Genomic DNA, 22220 nt, shown 5'->3' on the forward strand with positions numbered 1-22220 from the left:
ACTCGTCATCTACCTTGCCGTCCATTTGCAAGCTTTGTTCAGGTTGTGGTACAGGTAAACCAAACACGGTGCCCCATAATTCCATTCGTGAATAAACTCCAAGTCGATGAAATATTTGAGGTAGGCCATATCCACGTAGGTTGCACTTTTGTCCACAAACATGGACGTGCCAACCAAGGGGGGCATCCACAGCAACTGGAACCAATGGTGCAACAGACTCATCCTCATCATGGGTCGCACCACTCTGTGATCCCGACCCCCATGTAAGTCGACTCCTAGAGGTCGATGCCTCCTAATCGAGGAAGATAAGGAGACGACTGTAGCATGTCAGTTTTGACTAGTCATCTCGCGACGATCTGAGGCAATTAGGGTGGGTCTCCTGATCCTCACCCTTCCCTGATTTGCTCAGTTTTCATCCATATTCTGAAAAAACATAGAAAATTATGATACAAAAAAGAGTTCGAATATGCATCTCCAAACACTTGAAACAACCAAGTTCAGAGATGCATCATAGAAAAAAGCTTTGTTTTGCTTCAATGGTAGAAGCTTCGTTCTACAACTGCCATAACATGCAAAAACATTCAAACTCATCCAAATCATATAAATAGAGTCTTCAAACTTGTACAGTAATGTATTTGAGCAATCTAATGCATTAAAACTAACCTATTTGAGCTTATACATTAGTTAAAAATCAAAAGAAGCTAAATGAGAAACTTACTCTTAAATGTGTTGGTGAGGGTCTAGAGTGCTTTAATGTTGAATGCAGTAGGTAGAAGAAGTAAAAAATAGTAAGAAACACGTGAATGTAGCTTGAAAACTTTATCTTGAGTGTATACTGAAAATGAGTTGAGAGGTAAAGAGAAAGTTTTGTTTTTCTGAAAAATGAAGGAGACGAGGAAATGTCTAACATGACCTTTAAATATGTTCATCTAGTTCGGAGATGCATCTTCAAACTAGTTTTTTCTATTTGAAAAAAAAAGTATGTTCGGTGACGCATCTCCAAACATACCCTTAAAATGACTTCGATTGTGCATCTTTGAATTTTATAAAAAAATTATAAAGGTGGAATGAGAAATTGCCTCAAATTAAAGCGTGGGGTGGCTGGAAAAATTCGAGGGTCTGAGGCCCAACTTCAAGTAAATCCAATTGAAAAGAGATTACTATTAGCACCCTTTATTTAAATATATAAATACTAATAATTGAAGGGGAGTGGGACCCGCGCCAGAGTGGACTTTCTTCTCTTTCTCTCTGTCTATGACTGTCTCAAGCAGTATTCAACCGCAACGAAACGCAAACTCTCTCTTTCTCCGTCGCTATCTGTAAATAACCTCCCTCTCTCTCTCTCTCTCTCTCTCTGCCCCCAACATTTCCGGATTTTTTCCTCGAACCTTCTCTTCCCCTTCAACCCTCTTCTTTCCAACTCCTCCACACTTTTCATCAACAATTACATCTATAAGCTTTTTGCTTCTATACTTCAGTTATTACTCACGGTACCTTTCTCCTTTTCCCTTTTTCTCCCTATTTTTTCTCGTTGTTGTTAATACTATTCCATTTTCTGTTTTACTACTATTTTATCATACTATTCTAATAATTTAGAATTTCATTCGTGATTATCAATAATCCACTGTTTATTTTCCCTAATTATCCATAAAAACACTATTGATTTGTACTCGTTTTGGATTGGTGAATTTGTGCTGATTATTCTTACGTGTGTACACGGAAGAGGCTTATTATGCAGCTATTTAATTTTAACCTATTGTAATTAATTATTATTATTTTTTGGTTGACTAATTCTGAAAATCTCTATTGTTTTGTTGTAGGTTATGACTAATTCAATTAAGGTTTAAGATTTATTACAACACACGGGTTCACTGTGTTCTTTCTAGCTTTTGAACTGTGTCACAATCATGACTTTTCAGCAAGATAAGTTTGTTAGGTTAGTATGATGCTACCTACCTTTACTTACTCTTTATAGATAGTAGTATTTAATTTTGTGCTTGCCATTGACTCGGTCAAAGTCGGTTTATCATCGGAAATTTTATTGCCTAATCGGCGTTTTTGTGTCTGGATGTTTCTTGGTTGATCATGGACTGAGAGAATGTTTATGTTTGTTGTTTATTATATGATGTTCAGATTTCAGGACTGGAATTCGGATGTGAACTCTCCTAGAATTCACGTGACGCGTTCAGGGAGAATTAGGACTACACTGAAATCGGTTTCTATGAAGTTTCAAAGGGGGTTTGAATCTAGTTCTGAGAGGATAAAGGGATTTGCGAAGCCGTTCAAATCATTTTCCCACCACAGTTTGCTTACTAGATCTTTTAGTTCTAGAAAGAAAATCCTTGACCCACAGGGTCCGTTTCTTCAAAAATGGAACAAAATATTTGTGTTATCTTGTCTTATTGCTGTATCAATTGATCCTTTGTTCTTCTATATCCCTGTGATTGATGATGACAAGAAATGTCTTTCGCGAGATAGAAAAATGGAAACTACGGCAACTGTTTTAAGGTCTTTCTCTGATATTTTTTATATTACCCATATAATTTTCCAATTTCGTACGGGATTCATTGCTCCTTCTTCTCGAGTATTTGGAAGAGGTGTTTTGGTTGAGGATTCATGGGCAATAGCAAAGAGATATATGTCATCGTACTTCTTAATTGACATTCTTGCCGTTCTTCCCCTCCCACAGGTAGTAGAAAGTAGAAACTCTTCTGTGTTAATTTCTTCAGTTATTGTTCTGAAGTCCAATATCATAACATGTAGGCAAACTCATCATGTAATGTAAATATGTAATTAGGGAATAAATTCAACCCTCCATGTTTAATTTCGCAAGTATTTTATGCGCTTAGATTGAGAAGTTTACATGATTGGATTCATTTAGTGAACTTATTTTGTCTCAAAATTTGCTCTTACATTGTTAGGCGGTGATTCTATTTATCATTCCAAAGATGAGAGGCTCAAAATCATTGAACACCAAAAATTTGCTGAAATTTATTGTCTTCTTTCAATATGTGCCACGGTTTGTGCGGATAGCTCCACTATATAAAGAAGTTACAAGGACCTCTGGCATTCTCACAGAAACAGCATGGGCTGGAGCTGCATTCAACCTCTTTCTTTACATGCTCGCAAGTCATGTATGTTCTTGCTATTTTTGTTTTTCTTATGCACATTTATTAAAAAGTATTTTTAGCTATATTTAGTAACTTGCATGAGTTTTTTATTTCCATTTGATTCATGAGTTCATCGGTATTTTCCTGACATTATTTTAAAAACCATACAGTTTTAAATTTTAAGGTCTCTGATGTATTGTGGTTTTATTTTATCTGCTACACTAAATATCTTTTTTCATGATCACTAGATTAAACAATTAAATTTTGTTAGCCACAGATGATTGCCCTTGTCGTGGTTATATGAACACACCTGGGTTATGATCCCAACTGTGCCATTTATGTAACTGAGATGCACATTACTTGATACATATATTGGAATATTGGTTTAAATTCTCGTGTCCACATCACTTTATGTTTGTTCCCGACGTAGCATATTTAAATCCTACATAATTGTTGTCTTATTTTTTTATTTTTTTATAAAGGTGCTCTTATTAATTAAAATTCAAAAAGAAAAATGATATGGTCTGCCTTCTCAAAAAAATAATAATGAAATTCAAAATTATATCATCTACCTATCTTTCTAATTTGCTGATTTACTTGTTCATAGGTTCTTGGTGCCTTTTGGTACTTGTTTTCTATTGAAAGAGAAGCCACATGCTGGCAAAGTGCATGTCGAAAAAATAGCACCTGTATAAAGGCTCAAATGTATTGTGATGATCATCATGGTTTGAGCACAATTACAACATTCCTAAATGAATCATGCCCTATACAGAATCCAAATACAACACTCTTTAATTTTGGAATTTTCCTTGATGCCCTTCAATCTGGAGTTGTGGGGTCAACCGACTTTCCACAGAAATTTTTTTATTGCTTTTGGTGGGGTCTAAAGAATTTGAGGTTTGCTTCATAGAATCTTTTTTAATATATGCTATTTGTTTTTTAGATTATAAAGAATCATATGCAGCAACATGTTTATGATTTTTTGTGGCCACTTCACTAAGTAACTTTATCATGGTTTTGACTTAAGTTTCGGATGCTGTTAATGCCTCAATGAAATTCGGAAATTGGGGTTCTGCTAGTCAAGTGCAGTGTTGTCAAATATAGGCCATGGTGGATATCGGTGGCGATTTTTTGGTTTTGCCGTTGTCTGCCGTCTGTCATCGATAACACAGGTCAAGCTATATTGTTCATCCCAGATAGCGTCACGTAGCACCGACCGCCTAGAATGCTTTAGCATTATAGAGGATAGCAACTATCTATTGCAAAGACTAAAATCAATATGCAAAGTAAACATAAATACTCAAAAATAGAAAAATACACAATTAAATAGACTCTCATACTTGATAATTAAAGAACAAATAATTCAAGAACCTAAAGTAGAGAGCAATAAACCTTGTACAGAGAAGAAAAAATATAACAGAACTGAACCAAAATTAGGAAGAACATAACAATTGCTTGTGAACAAGAACATAATAGAATGAAGAACAAAATATTACTCTTAAAAGGATTTGAACTGATATTTATACCCTTAAAAAAGGCAGGGTTCTTAAAAAAGGCTTTGAGGAATTTCATTCCAAAACCCTAATAGCATATGCAATAGGGGTTTAGTCCCACGTCATAATTCCTCACCTTACAGTTCCATTTTGTGTGGCTGAGATTGATCACAATTCAAAATTCTAAAAGTTATCAAGTCTTGTCACACTTCAGGTCCATAGCTTGGGCATGAGGAGTGTGCTGGAAAATTGTGTTAATTTTTGATCTGCCCTAGCCGCCTTAATTGTAGGAATTTTTATTTACAACTTCCAACACCTTCATTGTGTGGAGGGACGGGGTTTGTAGTCTAACATCAGGTAGATATGGTTTAAATAGTGCATGTTAGGGTGTGTCTTTAATCCGAGTTGGCTGTAGATATGGCTGCTTAAGTACTAGTTATGAGGCTTGACCACTTGATCAGCATTCACCTTAGAAACTAGTTTCGTGGGGCTGAATTAGGCCTCAAATCCAAATTCTAAGAATTCTGACGGGATTATATGGTTTCACCCTTTTTAAACATTGAAAGGAAAGTAAGGAAAACATGAGTAAATTACATTATGGGAAATCGAGAATACTTAGGGACTAAAAACACTTGCATCAAATATTGGAACTTTACATCTCAAGGCCACTTTTTCTGGGATTTTTTTTGCATGTCATGAAACAAACCCACCCATAGTAATTTTAAATGTTGATTTCAAATATCTTTACCAAGTCATTATCTAACATTCTTTAAATATTTTTCCACCCTCTTTTGGGGATCCCTTTTACTGCAGTTCTCTTGGTCAGAATCTGGCAACAAGTACTTTTGTTTGGGAAATCTGCTTTGCAATTTTCATTTCCATTGCTGGTTTGGTATTATTTGCATTCCTCATTGGAAATATGCAGGTTGGTTATGAATATCGCTATTTATAATTTTGATTAATTAGACAATAATACTGTACTATTTGTTGAATATGGAAAAAATTGGTTGCCGATAATGTGATCCGACCTTTTTTGTTAACGATTACTGGTTAAATGTCTTTCTGGTGGCTATAAATTGTTTTGTTGTTGCAAAAGTACTATACATTTGTTTATTGCTATCTGATTAGATTTTCCCTTTGGGAGAGTTTCTCACATAAAAGGACATCATATTTTTGGTACTAGAACACTTACTACAGTTATAATGGGAATCAGTATTATATTTTGATGTACTTACTGGGCAGTGCCCGACCCTAGGGTGAGTGAGACCTAAAACAAACCTTAAGAGAAGTTGGGCCTTTTTGCCATCAAGTGCGGTCTTTTTTCTTCCTAAATATCAATATGTACTTTTAGGTTTGACCATTTCGTTAGAATATGTGGCCTGTTTTATAAAAATTAATTGCACAAATTATTTTGCTACTGTGCCTAAAGGGCTTTAATTGCCACACCATTAGATTGACCCTCTTATTGGAGAGTGGATGAACATCTCTTATGGAACTATTTTCTGGTGGTCCTGGAAAAGTAGTGGCCATTGTAGTAATTATTACATGTGGTCATAATAGAGTCTTATCTTTCGTGTCTTCTAAGGAAAATGCACGTATTTGGTTTTTTCAAGTGATGTTGGCTGCCTTACCTCTGCCAGTGTTGCACGGAATGGAATAGGGTAAACACCTAAATCCGTGTTTAAGTTATGGTAACTATCTACATATTGGCATGTTGCATACATGCAAACATATGTTTCTAATGCTCTTCCACTTCATACACATTCTACCATCTTTAAATACAATCTTGTTTCTCCTTTCTTTATTTGGACATTATTGCTTGAAAATAGTTTGACACCTGGACCATTCTGTTATGAGGTTATTTTCTTCAACGATTTGATCCATTATACTTTAATTTTCTTCCGAAACAGACATATTTGCAGTCAACAACTACGAGATTGGAGGAGATGAGAGTGAAAAGAAGAGACGCGGAACAGTGGATGTCTCATCGACTACTTCCTGACAGCTTGAGAGAAAGAATCAGACGACACGAGCAATACAAATGGCAAGAAACCAGAGGAGTTGATGAAGACAACTTGATTCGCAATCTTCCCAAGGATTTGAGAAGAGACATCAAGCGACATCTTTGCTTGGCTTTACTGATGAGGGTAAGTCTCTCCATGATTTCTTTTTAATTGTGTGTTAACACAGGAATGTTTTTTACTTTTCAACGATCTTTGTTTTATTTTTTGGTTTTTTCATTCTTTATTTTCCCATGATATTTAAATGGTTGTTACTTTCTTTGTCGAACAACTCTGTCCATCATGCCTAGCACGAGGCCTCAAAATAACAAATTACATTGTACTGTTTTAGTGTATCTATATTTTGTTTTTAAGGGGAGCATTTTCTTAGAATTTTGAGTTAGATATAACTCAACTTTACAAAACTGACTATGTGGATTGCCCCCACTTATAGCATATATTTTCAGACCATATCTCATGATATAGGACTCTTAACACACCTTCTCACACCAGCACTATTAAGTTTGGTGTGTGTGTATAAATAGTGGTGGTCCGAAACAAAAGGCAGTAACCTGATAGCAGGTGGTCCTGTGGATTTTGAGTAGGCTCTGATATCATCTTGAAATTTTGAGTTTGACATAACTCATCCTTACAAAATTGACTTGTAAGGTAAAGATTGACTTACTTATAAACAAAATGTATTTTCAGACCATATCTCAAGGATTCTTAACCCGTTTAATAGAATATCTATTAGTTAGTATGATATGGTATATTGTATAGTATGCTCAAAAATACTACGAACGCACGAAATTAGTAACAGATATCGGTTTTAACTTTTACGAAATTCATAAATTTCTGCTTATATGACACAATAAATAAGTGAATAACATACTGGTGTCATTTGTTTGAACACGTACTGTATATATGTTTTAAATCTTTTGAATTACTGCGGACATCCCAAATACGACACTGATATTGACACGGCAACACTGGTAATAATTTTAAAAAATTAATAAATTAAAGGTAATCACAAGTGTTGGTGTAGGTGTCTTTCTTCATAGGTGTCGGTGCTTTATAGCTGCAAATCATGTTTTTCACTTGTAGTTGTAGTCATAAAGTTACTGTCTTCTGTTTTAATTTCACTTGTAGTTGTAGTCATAAAGTTACTATCTTCTGTTGTAATTGAGTTGCTTTGAGAGATGATAACCGTAGTCACATTGAAAGTTATTCTAAAATTAATTGGTGCAGAATCATTGGTATTCAAAATATCAAAAAGAGCAGTCTGGTTAATTTTTAGACGACCCTTGCAAAATAAATCAATCACTATTGCTATTGGAAGCACTTGAATATAAATATTTCTTATTGTGAACAACTTTTATATAATCTAAATAGGAATATAATCCTATTATAATTCTAAAAGATACTAACAAATCTTTTTATAATAAATATTAATATTATAATTCTGCTTTTCTCTTTTACGAAATCAAATTTCACCCACAAAAATGCAATAATCAGATGCAGACCTTTTATTTTATCAATCGCATCTTCTGCTCAATTGGCATCCAAATATCCAACGATATTAGTATGACCTCCATCATGATACCAACTTGAAATATGAATATTTTTATTACATTGAAAAGGTTGAATCGATTATTTATATGCATGACAGGTATTATCTAAATACAAATGCAATTCTATCATAATTTCTAAAGATATTAATAACTTATTTTAATCTTGAATATATTTTAGGTGCCAATATTTGAGAAAATGGACGAGCAGCTTTTGGATGCAGTATGTGACTGCCTCAAACCAGTACTTTATACAAAAGAAAGCTGCATTGTCCGCGAAGGAGATCCTGTCGATGAAATGCTTTTCATAATGCGTGGCAAACTATTGACTGTGACAACAAACGGTGGAAGAACAGGTTTCTTTAACTCTGAATACCTCGGAGCTGGTGACTTCTGTGGAGAGGAGCTTCTCACCTGGGCATTAGACCCTCGTTCCTCAGGAAATCTTCCCATCTCAACTAGGACTGTCCGAACACTTTCAGAAGTGGAAGCATTCGCTCTAAAAGCTGAGGATTTGAAGTTTGTTGCATCACAATTTAGGCGCCTTCACAGTAAGCAGCTTCGTCACACTTTTAGGTTTTACTCCCAACAATGGCGGACATGGGCTGCATGTTTCATACAAGCAGCTTGGAGGCGCTATTGTAAAAAGAAGCTTGAAGAATCTCTTAGAGAGGAGGAAAATAGATTGCAAGATGCATTGGCCAAGGAAGGTGGTAGTTCACCTAGCTTAGGTGCTACGATATATGCTTCAAGATTTGCTGCTAATGTGCTTCGAGCTATTCGAAGAAATGGCACAAGGAAGACGAGGGTGCCAGAGAGGCTACCTCCAATGATGCTCCAGAAGCCTGCTGAACCTGATTTTACTGCTGAAGAGCAATAGTGTAATTAATGGAGATGGATGCCTTGTGATGTAGAAGAAAAGAAAAGAAAAGATGTCACATAACTTGAAAAATTAAATTGAAATGAACTTTTGATAGGAAGACCAAGTTTAAAAAAAAAAAAAAAAGAAAAGAAAGAAAGATAGGAAGACCAAGATGTCCTTTCATTTATTTTTTAAGTTAGTTTAAAATATAGAATGTGCATAAAAATATTGATTATGAATTGTATATATACGTATGTGATTGTTGCTTAAATTATTTTCATTCAAGAATGGAACTGTCTAAAATGAATATATTTCTTTACCTATTTTTTTCTTGCTTGGATGGTGATGAAAATTGTAGAGCAGACGAGTGTTATCAACATGCTTCCTAATACACTCTTTTTCACTCATTTCTCAATAGAAGTGTCCATTATACTATAGTTTTGGTTATAAATGTGCAATAATATCACCTTTTTTTAAAAATGTGTGCAAATATATTACTCATTTACATCAATACTATATTAATGGATATTTCTATTTCTTTTGAGAGATAGTGTGGATTGCTACTCAAATTAAATGGTTACTACGAATCATGTCGATCCCACCTAAATATAGAATTTAGCATTTATCTGAATACCAATTAATTGGATAGTACGCGTTGAGAAAGTGTGTTAATTAATACTCCCATAATTCTATAATTTTGGGATAGCAAACTAGGATTAGAGCAAATTAAGGATAATGATACCATACAAAAAAAAATGAGAAAGTTGTTTGAGTGTATGAATAAGAGATTATCTAAATGGCGCGTATTGTGTTTTATATAGTGTGAACAGTTGAAACTGTCTCTGTGAGATACAATGCCTCACGTGGGTTGTTGTTCGACGGAGGTAAATATATTGGAGGTTGGAATCACGTGTCCTTGATTAGGGGGAAGTCTCACTTGTTTCGTGCGTCCTTCCGTATGATGCTTGTTATTGGGCCTTTCATCGTTGGCCTTGCAAGTGGCCCATAATAGTTTCCCCATGTTCCTACTCATAGGACAAGGATTTGTCATGCATGTCTTTAGTCCGACTTCTAGTAGAAGGAATTGGAAGAGCCTTGATGGGATATTAATTATATAGAAAACAAACACATTAAATATCTTCATCGTGATTAGTAAACGTTTCACAAGAAAGTCTCGACGCGTGGCCCTATGTGTCGTAGCGATGATGTCTTTTTGTACTAAGATATGCGAGTATTCTGAATAGTTTGAGGAAAGATCTCAATTGTAGATGGTGTGGTTCGCGCTTCCCACATCTACCATGGTCTATCATACATTCGTCTTAGTTGATATGAAGAGTCATGGGGTTATTTTCTTTCCTTTCGTCATTTGCGTATCCTTAGAGCTCTTCTTATCAGTTTTTCAACTTCTTTTGTCTTCGTCAATACCCTCAAATCAACCATCATTTTGATGCATTTGTGTCACCTCTTCTAATAGAGTACACAATGTGAGTCATCAAGTTCATCTTTTTTCAAGGTAACACCTCAAAATCTTTATTTCTTTCTATTTGTTTGCTTTATTAAGGTTATAGAGAAAATGGTTATGGAAAGTTTGAAGGAGGAAATCACCACCGATGGAGGAACGTTAGATGGTGATATCTACTCTGAAAATATGTTAGGGTTTTGGTCCTTCCTGTCTTACACTTGGAAAAATCCTTTGCCATAAATGACATTTGGTAGGGATGCAAAGCTTAAACTTATACCGACCATGTGCTTCCACTTATGGTTGTTTATTTTTATATGTTGAAAGCCTTTTTAAAATGGAAAACTCTCGCCCAAGATCCCAAAACGCAGCAGGAGACAACTCAAATTGTATGGGTAGATCAAGAGACATTGGATACCATTTACATATTCAGCGACAAGGATGATTTAGATGTTTTGTTTAACTGGGCAATATGTTTAATAGGTAGTTTAGATGATCAATGTGTTTTGAGAAAGTTGGATTTTCACGCGTTTTTGTCATTTTCGTGTTTAATGAGTTGCAGGATAATACAAAAATTATATTTCGTATTCGTCCAAAATTTGTTTTATAGATATTCGGAAATGCATTTCTGTATTTGGTCTGCCTACAATGTTTGCCTTAATTTTCTTTATGTTTCATTTAGAATTGATTTTTTTTCTACAATGTAATACTTGTGTGGTTTAATTATGAGGATTACGACTGATAATCAAGAAAGATTAAGGCTCAGCGGAGTGTCACAACATGCATCGATTCGTAGAAAAAGAGCCTCACTTCCATAACGACCATTCGGTTCTAGTTCGTTTGATGAGAATGCATCAACTTTCGGGGTTCGTGCATCTCCGGCTTCGTCTTCTCGTAGGAGGCATGTGTCACCTCCTGATGCCCTGAAAGCCCACCAGTCTAGGTTGAGGTACCTCAGATTGACTTCGTTCCTTAGGAATTTAGATGAAGCCCGCCCGACTTATCGTTGCTGCCTATATATTCGAACCATATTGTCAGACATGTGTGGGATAGAGAGGTAAACTTCAATTGTATTTATTCTTTGAAACACATTTGTTATAATATTCAAAGTTTCTGACAATGATTTATTTTCTATAGGACCTGATGCATTAAAATGCATCAACCATGACCAAAAGATTGCGAAGCTGCCTTAGTCTCAAGAGCAGTAATTTCATAATGTGATGCAACTATCTGGACTGCAAAACTTATGCAGGACAGGGTATTCTACTATTAACCATGGTATTCATTAAGATATGGCAATCCAAGACCTCATCTTTTCATGTTCCACATGGTGAGATGTATTTCACACTGGACAATGTCTCATGCCTGTTGCATCCTCCGATCAGGGGGAGATTGTTAGACCACATCAGAATTATATAGATGAGGCATTGGAAATGATAGTGACATATTTTAGAGTTGATCCAAGGGATGCACTGAAGGAGATAGAAGACACCTGAGAGTGTCATGCTAGGTTTGGATTCCTTTAGAGGGTGTATGCGACAAATCAGGCCACTGGTGATGATGAAAGGTTGTATGCTTAGTTGGCACTTCCATTTTGCGGACAAGAGTGCCTATTACGTGGATGTGGTTTATCTCAAACACTTCGCTGACTTAGAGTAGATTCATGAGTACAACCGGGGGCCGCTTGTTTGGTCTATCTGTACTTCTAGTTAGTTGAAGGTTGTATGAAAAGATCAAACAAATGACATCTAGTTGCACGTTGACAATAATATATTGCATCATTTACTTTTTTATAACACTTATGCTACTCCGTTATTAATAATTACATGTACCATTTTAGGGCATGGGTCCTCAAACACTTCCCACTCATATCCGACTGATCATATGTTAATATTTACACTAAGGATATTTCCAGTGTTTGTGCATTCAGCTCACTCGAATGGAATCACGTGTCACATCCCTTCATAGTATATCTCAACTGCAAGGTAACAGATGATATACACTTTCATGCGTACGTAGATCACCGTCAGACGCGTCCTTCTACTATAGATGGTTGGCTTAGGGTAGCGTCTGATATATCCATATCTGCCTGAACGCGTCATACATCAGTTCGGATATATGCAGTTTGTTCCTAAAGACCCCTCAAATTATGCTACTCCTACTATGGCCTGCACAGATGTAGATGCCATGTATGATGATTACCTTAATCATTTGGTGTCGGATGATGCACGAGGCATTTTATGGTATCACATCCTTATATAACAGTGAATGCTCCGGAGATTCACCTAGACTAACTCATTAAGAGATACAGCAGGCTAGAACAAATCATGTTGTTGATGTGTTGTGTGGATGTCGACGTATCATGGAACATGTATAAGAGGGTATATACAAATGAGTTTCTGAAAAGTAATGCGAGACATTGTAGATGTCATGCTTATCGAGGCATGATCAACACTATAATACATGAGACAACATAAGAACATGAGATCTGACATACAAAGTAGTATTTGTATTAGAAGGATTATTATCGTTTGTAGTTTATTTTGACTTTATTATAAATTTCAAATTTATTCATTTATATATATGACATTTTCATATTATTTAATAAGTGTGTGATTTAATTTATATTAAATTTAATATGATAACATAGCTATAATACATTATTTATTACAGTGGTATATCTCTAAAACAAAATCAAAATTTATTCTCTAAGATGATTTATATAAAATTTAATATGATAATATATTATGTATTACGACAGTATATCTTGAGAATCAAAGTTTAATTTATAGAAATGCATTGAATGCTTATAGGGTGAGAAGGAAAGTGTATCTCCTGACTAAATTTTGGAGAAAAAAATAGAATGATTCTCACTTATAACGTGTTTCAAGTGTGAATTGCATTGAATGCTTATAGTGTGAAGATGATGTGTCTGAAATCGCACTTCCGAATTCTCAATATCATTTTTCGGATTTCCATAGAATGCTTCTCTACCACTTGGAGTGGGAGAAGTAATCCCTTACTTTTATCTATAAACCATGGCTGTACAGCCACAAATGTTAGAGACACCAACGATCCAAGCTACACACACTTTCAATGTGATATTTTATTTTTGACAATATGATATTATATATATATGTTAACATCCACACAATGCGTCGCAAATTATTTAATACATTAATATGTAAACGAGAGACAATGTCATCCCAAATCTCATAAAGTTCAACAAAGCTAAATGGGTTCACAAATGGAATTGGATGACATAAATAATCACACCAGGTTTCTACTTACTCTCATTAATAACCACACCAGAGGTTTCTATTTCTCTCATAAATATCCACACCAGTTTCCTATTTCTCACACATTGCTCTGTTTCCCCAAATGACTTATGATAATACACTAACAATCATTGCTACTGACGAGAATAATTGCCGAGCAAGCTCACCTCATTCTTCAGAAATGCAGGCAGTGCAAAAGCAGCTGAATGTATCTGCATAAGAAAACGGTCATGAGATCTTTCTTGCGTGTAGGTTTCCTGGCAATATACAATCTTAAAGGACATATCTTGTTGCAAAACTCATACCAACAAATTAAGTAAATGCAACATAAGGACAACATACTTACCTCTGAGTTATAGAACCTAAGTTTCCTTTTGTGCTTATCAGCACCTTCTAACTTTTCAATGGGATTGATGGGGTTCACAAAATCAACATGTGGCCCCTCTGTTGAGCAAAGAAGAAACCCTATCACACCACTGCATGCCGAGAATGAAATAGAATAAGTATCAAATAATTACCAATACTATCAAGATGAACCAAAATAACAATCAAGTATTGCGATTGTCAGAGCGCTGATTAGTTGTTACAGCTACACTGTTCCAAAATGCAAAACTAGGCAAGTAAAAATTCCGGCTTTCTTAAACAAAAAAAAATCAGTTATAACAAAGTGAAAGCACCTCAAGAAGGTAATGTGAAAGCTGACCACGTCCTTGACGCACACTAATGCATCGTGACACAGCCCAAAAGGATAGGATGGACTTGCCTGAATTTTAACTTTTTAATATACAAATTTGTAACATTTTCAACGAGGGGTAAAAAGAAAGGTTTGTGATTCCTATGAATTTTTCGGCAGTACACCAATCATAATCATATATTTTATGGGACCGGCAATTATAGTAGATCCGTCTGTGGGGATCGAATTAATAACACGTGGAAAAATAAGGTCCATGACTCCTAGGAAATTTTATGGGACCACCAATCATAGTAGATCCACCAATCATAATCATAAGCATAGTAATTCCTGCAATCATAGTAATTACAGCAATGCACCAATCATAATCATATATTTTATGGGACCACCAATTGTAGTAGATCCATCAGTGGGATCCAATTTATCATGAGGTGTAATTGTCCCAAAGTCAGAAAAATTACCCTCACTCTTACAACACGGGGAAATGGAAGACTTGGAAAATAGAAAAAAATTCAAAAGTATAACCAAAAGAACTTCAAATAGAATCAAATACAAATTTACTAGCAAATTGAATAGTGTAAACTATACCTTGGATATGTTGGAACACTTGCCCATGCATAATGTACAGAACCTTTAAATGTTGCTCGACAAATGGATAGCATGTCTTGAATAAGGTGTGTATGAAGCCACATACTTTCTGCCATATTACAAAGAACTCCACCAGGTCTTAATGCCTTAGATATAGTCTCAAAAAATGGTTTCTCTACAAGTTCCTGGGCAGGACCTAAATTACAAATGTGAACTTGTGAGTTGATAAATATCTTAATCTGTTAACATTACAAGAAATTAGAAAATGTAATTTAATGTAAATGTTTTAGGAACAAAAATTCAGAGAAAATCATATGAAAATGAAGCTTTTTGGATAAAATTCAAGCTTTTATTGTTTGTGTCCTCTTTTTATCTAAAACCCGTAACTTCAACAAGTGTTTAAAATTGAGATAAAATAGTTCCAGATCAATGATATAGTTAAGCAATTTCCAAACTGGTGAAAAATTATATCCTCAAAGCGCTATTTTTGTTTTTCATTTCAAAAGAACATATGCCCTGTTCAGTGCTAATTCCAATAATATACATTCTTTAACGAATATATTAGGCAAAGCATTTAGAATTGAAATAACTCACCCACAGGATCTGAGGAATCAACAATCACAGCATCATACCTCCCTTCAGGAGCACGTTTAAGAAATTCAATAGCTGCCAAAAATAGGTAGGAAGAATATCAAATGAAGAAGCTTACACAACCTTAATAGTTCGTTATCAGTATATATATAATATAAAGCCACAAAGTTGGCAACATTACAAAATTAAAACGAGACTAGCATCATAGACATATATACCATCACCAACATGCAAGTGTACACGAGGATCGTCAAACCCCACAGCTAACTCTGGAAAAAACTTCCTAGAAACCTACAAAATAACCATTGCAATAAGTTCACTTCAATAAGGAAATGAGTTATATTAAAATAGGCCATAGCTTACATCAATAACCATTTTATCTATCTCACAAATATGAATATGCTCCACAGAGCTGTGACGGGATATTTCCCTTAGAACCCCACCATCTCCACCACCAACAACTAAAACCTGAATTAACAACATAAAAACCATTTAGCAGATAAACAGTAAAGGAAAGAGCAGATGATAAAAATGTATTAAATTCAATCCTTTCAAATTTTAGTCAAGGTGATAAGATCAACAGAAACATTTAAGAATAGTACAGGAAGAAGCAACTGCAAAACCACTGAACATCAAAGGAACTACGTTATTCTGCAATATCATTTTCCCCGAGTGATATAGAGAACTGTATTTTTTAAATTGAAACCAAAGGTACTTCAATATTATGTCAACGATGAGACACTATATAAGTTGAGACCCGACACAGTGATGATCAGATCGATAGACTTTACAGTTTTGGGGGACGGAATGGAACAGAGGGGAAGATGAGTTATCATCTCCTGGTAAGCGCATTCATCCTTCTCAGTCAACTGAACAATCCCATCGAGTACAAGAACTTTCCCGTATGTTGATGACTGTAAAAAGAAGATAAGTGTTAATCACTTCTAACTTATAGGTAGAATTGAATATAAAAATATAGGAAGAAGATGCCAAACCTCAAAAACCAAGACCTCTTGGTATAATGACTTTTCCTTGAACAATATCTTCTCCACTTTGATTGAATGGGCTTCTCCTAATGATTGTCACACACCAAAGCCATCAGCAGTCGTCATATACTCCCACACACACACAAATTACATAGTAGGCAACGAGAATGAGAGCATTTATAGACGTGTGTGTTACCATGACATGTAGCTCAGAAAGGAGAAAATAAGATCATGGATGTGTCTCCAAAAGGTTTAACAAAGATGTTCAATACTAGTACATCAAAATTTTAGTTCTAAATTTTGTATTAAACACAAAAGTCATGAAAAATAAGAACATGGTCATCTTTTAACAGTAAAGTTTGCAATTTCAGTTACCAAACATCAAAAAGAAAGAAAAGCACACACTTGATCTCCCAAGGTGAAGCATAAATAAATGCATGCGCAAGAATAACACTCACCCGGCCACATTGGGTTGTTGAAATAAACAACTTCCCCAGATTTCCCTGTAAAAAAAAGATGCCACACAATGAAACAACAGATTCTTGTGAGTCGAATGAAAACGGCGGCATATATGAAGGAATACAAAATTTAAAAAGCTGATAATGACCAGAGGAAGTTTGAGATTCTGAGAACCACCCAGAAACAACAGTAGAGTGACAGTTTGACTCCAACTCAGGTGCAGAAGCCATGGCTTTCAAACAACAGGAAGGAATTTCCTTGTCCAAGCCATTCCTGTTACTCTCCTTCCCATCCATAATCTTCTGGCATCCCAAATCTCTTTCTCCGGCGTCTCCCATAGATTACCCTTTTCTTCACTAGCTCCAGTCTCTGAATAATAAACACACCAATTACAAGACCCTTAAAGAACAAATTTTTTTTATGCACTTCACTTGAGCTCAGAAAACAAATATCAAAAGTCACAAAGCAGAGAGTAAAGGGAAGAGCACCCAAAAAAGCTAGACTTAAATTCCAAAACAAAAGTATCTCAGTTTACAAAATCATAAACCCATGATAGCAAAGGTTAAAAAAAAAAAGCACTGCATTATTTATATTCATTTAATTTATAAGACAAAAGTGATTGAAGAAAAAAACCACCAATAAAACGGAGAAAAATCAGAACTTTATGGTTAATATTAGTATTAAATGAATTAATATGAGTGTGCAGCATGCATGATATGAGTTTCCATAAAAATAATCATGTTAATTGCAGCATGGATCATTCATTCTGTCTAATTAGCAACATATTAAGTTTGAGAAAATATTATATTCACAAAATCAGGAGAAAAAAAACAAAACTCCAACATGTGAGAGATAAAGTAAAGAGAAATATCGAAAACCAAAACTTTATAATATTTATTAATTTACGGTGCACTTTTTGAGCAGAAAGAACGAAATAGCATAAACCGCTAGGGTTTAGGATATGAAAAAAAAGCGGAAAAGGGAAAATAGAAGAAAATTACCTGTCTGGTGAGAATGTCGGTGGAAGGTTGATTGAGCGTTGAGACGGAGTGGGGAAAAGATGGATACGGAAGAAACTATTTGTTATCTCTCTGAGTATTTTTCTTGCTTCTTTGGGACAAAAATGGAGGCTTCAATGCATCAATTTATAGGAATTTTATTCTACTTTATCTCTCTGTGAGAAAATGGATTCCATTAAGTTATTTTTAAATTAATGACTTAATGCTTTGATGTTGATGTTATATTTTATAGGGTCGTGCGAACTTAGCATTTCCCTATTTTATATTATATGATTATTGAATCACAATTATTTATGAAAAATATCTTAATATGTAATAAAAAAGAATTAAATATTTATAAAATTTTAAGTGTTATTTTTGACAATTTTTTTCACAGATGTAACACTTCTTTATATTACTTTTCAAATTAATAAAAATAACACAATTTGTAAAATTTAATTTTAGAGAAAATTTACATACAATTTCTTAAATATGTGATTTGTGCTATTTATCATGACAAATATATTTTTATATTATTTAAGGAGTGAGAATAAGAGAAAATAACATATGTATAATAGGTTATATTTTTATTGAAAAAATACATCTTAGTATTCTCTTTTTAAATTTTCTAATTTTTTATCTTTTAAAAAGCTAAAAGCTATTTTGACCTTTTACTTTATTTATTGTTAAATATTTGTTTAGGTGACACGTTGGTGCTTTTGAAATAATGGAGTGAAGTACAAAATGCATGGATTCTCTTTACTTTACTTTTGTTTTAAAAAACTAATTTTTTTTTTTTGTGACGTCTGAAACTAGGGAAGAAAAAATAAAATAAAATTTTGTTTGCACTTGAAAATAATTAGTGTCACTAAGCTAAAGTTGACATAAAGCTAATTTTAGTGTTTGCCTATAGACATAATTCTTTCTTCAGATCATTAGCTTGGTAAAAAGAGAAGTACTCATTATTATTGAAATTTATATATACTTTGAAAAAAAATTAATTCGATAAATAATTTATAAGAATTGTTGAATTTTTTTCTTTTAGCATTAAGTTTTTTGACTTGTTAAGTTATCAGAAGTTGTGATATAAATATTACTTAGAGAAGATATAAAGTGCATAATTTTAAAGTGCATAAAGTAAGGAATACATAATTATACTAGCTCTCTTAATCAACTCAATGGTGCATCTAGTATCTCTACTCTTTAAAGAATTATCAATTATGTTTACATCCTTGTACAACACTCCACCAAGACCACTTTACAATCTTCTAACACATAGAAAAAGAAATGACACTATTTTCTTATTTACAACAATTTATCACCACAATCTTGATGATTAAGTCACAACACACAACTTATAAATGAATTTGAATAAAATTTGATCTTGGCTTGAATTTCAAGTTGAATGATTGATCTTCTCTTTCTCTAAATTAAATTCAACCTTATATATCTTGAATGCTCAGAAAGTTTTAATGAAACTTTTGAATGATATGAAATTTATGCAAAGTTCCAATAACTTGAAATTGTATGAGCATTTTGAAAATAATGATTGAATTGAGTGAAATTGATTATTGAAAGAGATAATTTTATTTTCTGGTGTATGTTGTCTTATATACATCTCTAGAAACCTTTTTGAATGATTGCATAAGTTAAAAAAAGGTTCCACGAAGCTTTGTCATTCAAAACAACGATTTTGGTTCATGAAAAATCACATGGGATCAGATTTTATTCGTTTACAACACATCTCTAATTGATTACAACATTGTAACGTTTGAATTTTTTTAAAATTTGGCAACCTGTAATCTATTACAAGAATGCAGTAGTCGATTACAACATTGCTTCCAACACTAAAAATAACTTTTTAATGCAAGGCTTCCATGGTTTTCATGCACAACGATGTAGGAAGGTTATATATGAAGTATGAGATGAAATTAAGAGCACTCAAAGTAATATAACATGAATTGCAATGAGTACTTTAATCATGATCAATCATCTCAATTTTTTATTTGATTTTCAATGCTTAATCTTCTTGTTTAACTTCATCATTGATATGCATTTGCCTTTAAACTCTTAAATTTTTTTCTTTGGTAATTCTTGTCTTCATCAAAACCAAATCAGGTAGAATATATCTTCTTCATAACCTTCCTCTTTTTGATGATGGCAAACAATTTGAACTTGTGTTTTTTATAAGAGTTGAAAATCTACCTCTAAGTTGTATGACTCCTCCTTAGTTTCTAAATTACTTAACGTTGAACTCTTGTAGTCTTACAATTGGATTAAAACATAAAAAACACAATTAACCTTTTCTCCCCCCTCCTTTGACATTATCAAAAAGAAAAAAAAACTAGATACAGAGGAGCATACATCCATACATAGCATACACAAAGAGTAGCCATACAAGTAAGGGGATAACAAACGTACTAGCAGTACATTAAGATACTTAGTGCACAATACGCACATACAATAAAATGCATAATTCTAGATACCATAATAGTTCTACAAGATATGTACTGAAAATGCATACAACGGAAACAAAATAGGTTTATAAAACATATCAAGGAAATGAACGAAACATGCATGAAACTTCATTATAACGAATTGAGGGCACTTCATGTTCATCAAATTCCAGTTAGTTCAAACTGTATGAGATGCCTTGGATTTCATTATGAACATTGGTAAAACCAGTAGTCATCTCATTTCTCATATCTGACATGAAAGTTATGATTTGATGCATGCTTTAAAGTTGAGCCATAATCATTTGGTTGGAAACATCTGTGGCTGGAGGTTCAATGACCAGTTCAAGAACATGAGGTGCAGACAAAGGAGGGGCTAGAGATGAAGGAAGCGAAGAATGAAGAAGTAAGTCACTTTTGAGAACAAAAGCATTTTTAGCTTTATTCCAAATAATTCTACTGCTAGTAAGAATAACAAGGTCAAGCTAATTATCTATTCGCATTTCCATACGTACTTCTCCATCGAAATTCACACCATGAAGCTGGCAAATCTTTGTCACCTCATTAGCATAGGTTAAACCTATAATTTTTTCTTTCGACAAATATGTTAACTTTCATAAAATATGCTCAATGTAAAGGAATACGATTAGTTGGTGGATACGTGATCTGGAGTTTGAGCTCACTCAGTTGAGAGTAGCTTGAAGTATTTGGAACAAGTATGCAACATAATAAATAATGCAACAATCGGTTATCCAGGGTTAAATTTCCTACTTTGAAGGTATTCCTAACATAACCGTCATCAACTCTCTGCTGTTTTAATTGAATTTCAGACTCATGCACCTTACAAAGTGTTTGATAAAAATCCTTCTGAACAAACCATTCCTAATCACATAACTTGTCAAGGTGAAACCGTGTTCCTTCACTACGAATACCCAACGTAGTTCCAATTGAAGCAGATGATAATTCAATTAATTTAACCTTAACTGAAGAATGTAAAATTGTTCCATATAAATCAAGGTTACAATAAGAAGATCTTACTAAATCAGGGTACACATCTCCATAATAACTCACAAATTCCTCTAATTTTTTAAATTTCAGAAAATCAACAAAAGAGAAATCAAAGAAAGTCTTAAAAGTATCATATTTTGGAGAAATGAGTTTCTTGGAAGAGTAAAAAGTTTTGAATCTCTCCATTTTCTCGAGAGTGGCCATGAGTCTTGATAGGTCCAAAGGATTCGGGTCTTGGGTTCTCCTTGAAGCACTTCCTTTAGAAGCATTTTTTGTTCTCATATTTCTTCTTGAGGACATGGTTGAATTTGGAGAAAGTGGGAGTTTTTGGGATTTTGGGGATTTCAGAGTCAAAAGGATGAATTTAGGACAAGAAGCAGTATGTGATAAAGATATTATGAGTTCCTTAAGTTAATCTTGCCTTGAGAGATAAAGATATGAGAGTTGGAGATTTAGGGTTTTTGAGAGGGGAGTGTGTGTGTAACCGGTTACAACGTAAATGAAATAATAAAGCATAGAAAAATGGTCTGGGACCTTTAAATATGGGCAAAATCTCGACTTTGTAATCGATTACAGGGTGTGTTGTAATCGATTACAACTCTTGGCAATAGTGAATCTACAAAAAAATTTATACTTGTAATTGATTACACGCTACTAGAAAACACAATTGAACTCT

General features: G+C 34.0%; 2 protein-coding genes across 3 annotated transcripts; one reads left to right on the forward strand and one right to left on the reverse strand.

Annotated features, from left to right (window-relative positions):
- Window positions 1-1243: 1243 nt before the first annotated feature.
- Window positions 1244-9182, forward strand: LOC131622589 (cyclic nucleotide-gated ion channel 1-like). Its single transcript, XM_058893633.1, has 8 exons — window positions 1244-1490; window positions 1821-1936; window positions 2134-2689; window positions 2922-3134; window positions 3718-4007; window positions 5417-5528; window positions 6514-6750; window positions 8353-9182. Exons 2-8 carry the CDS (start codon window positions 1908-1910, stop codon window positions 9049-9051), a joined length of 2136 nt encoding a protein of 711 aa, XP_058749616.1. The 5' UTR covers window positions 1244-1490; window positions 1821-1907; the 3' UTR covers window positions 9052-9182.
- A 4464-nt stretch (window positions 9183-13646) lies between these two features.
- Window positions 13647-18275, reverse strand: LOC131622590 (spermine synthase-like). Of its 2 annotated transcripts, XR_009289952.1 has the most exons (12): window positions 18087-18275; window positions 17234-17454; window positions 17085-17129; window positions 16636-16712; window positions 16432-16554; window positions 16004-16108; window positions 15859-15931; window positions 15644-15715; window positions 15050-15245; window positions 14117-14246; window positions 13807-13982; window positions 13694-13771 (listed from the first exon to the last, which is right to left on the reverse strand). XR_009289952.1 is itself a non-coding variant. In XM_058893634.1 (11 exons), the coding sequence occupies exons 2-11, from the start codon at window positions 17421-17423 to the stop codon at window positions 13905-13907; spliced, it is 1089 nt and encodes a 362-aa protein (XP_058749617.1). In that variant the 5' UTR covers window positions 17424-17454; window positions 18087-18275; the 3' UTR covers window positions 13647-13904. The 2 variants fall into 2 exon arrangements, 1 of the variants encoding a protein (XP_058749617.1); XM_058893634.1 differs by having other exon boundaries at window positions 13647-13982.
- Window positions 18276-22220: the final 3945 nt, after the last annotated feature.

The sequence above is a fragment of the Vicia villosa genome, unplaced genomic scaffold (assembly GCF_029867415.1).
Source record: "Vicia villosa cultivar HV-30 ecotype Madison, WI unplaced genomic scaffold, Vvil1.0 ctg.000032F_1_1_3, whole genome shotgun sequence".
Classification (NCBI taxonomy): Eukaryota; Viridiplantae; Streptophyta; class Magnoliopsida; order Fabales; family Fabaceae; genus Vicia; species Vicia villosa.

Bases quoted from the DNA above. Each gene is read 5' to 3' on its own strand.
- LOC131622589 (XM_058893633.1), top strand. From the start codon at position 1,908: ATGACTTTTCAGCAAGATAAGTTTGTTAG. The intron at 1,937-2,133 runs GTTAGTATGATG...TATGATGTTCAG, and splicing joins CAGCAAGATAAGTTTGTTAG to ATTTCAGGACTGGAATTCGG. The intron at 4,008-5,416 runs GTTTGCTTCATA...CTTTTACTGCAG, and splicing joins TGGGGTCTAAAGAATTTGAG to TTCTCTTGGTCAGAATCTGG.
- LOC131622590 (XM_058893634.1), bottom strand. From the start codon at position 17,423: ATGGGAGACGCCGGAGAAAGAGATTTGGGATGCCAGAAGATTATGGAT. The intron at 16,555-16,635 runs GTTTGGCATCTT...TTCTTTTTACAG, and splicing joins AAGAGGTCTTGGTTTTTGAG to TCATCAACATACGGGAAAGT. The intron at 14,247-15,049 runs GTATAGTTTACA...CTCGGCATGCAG, and splicing joins AGTGTTCCAACATATCCAAG to TGGTGTGATAGGGTTTCTTC.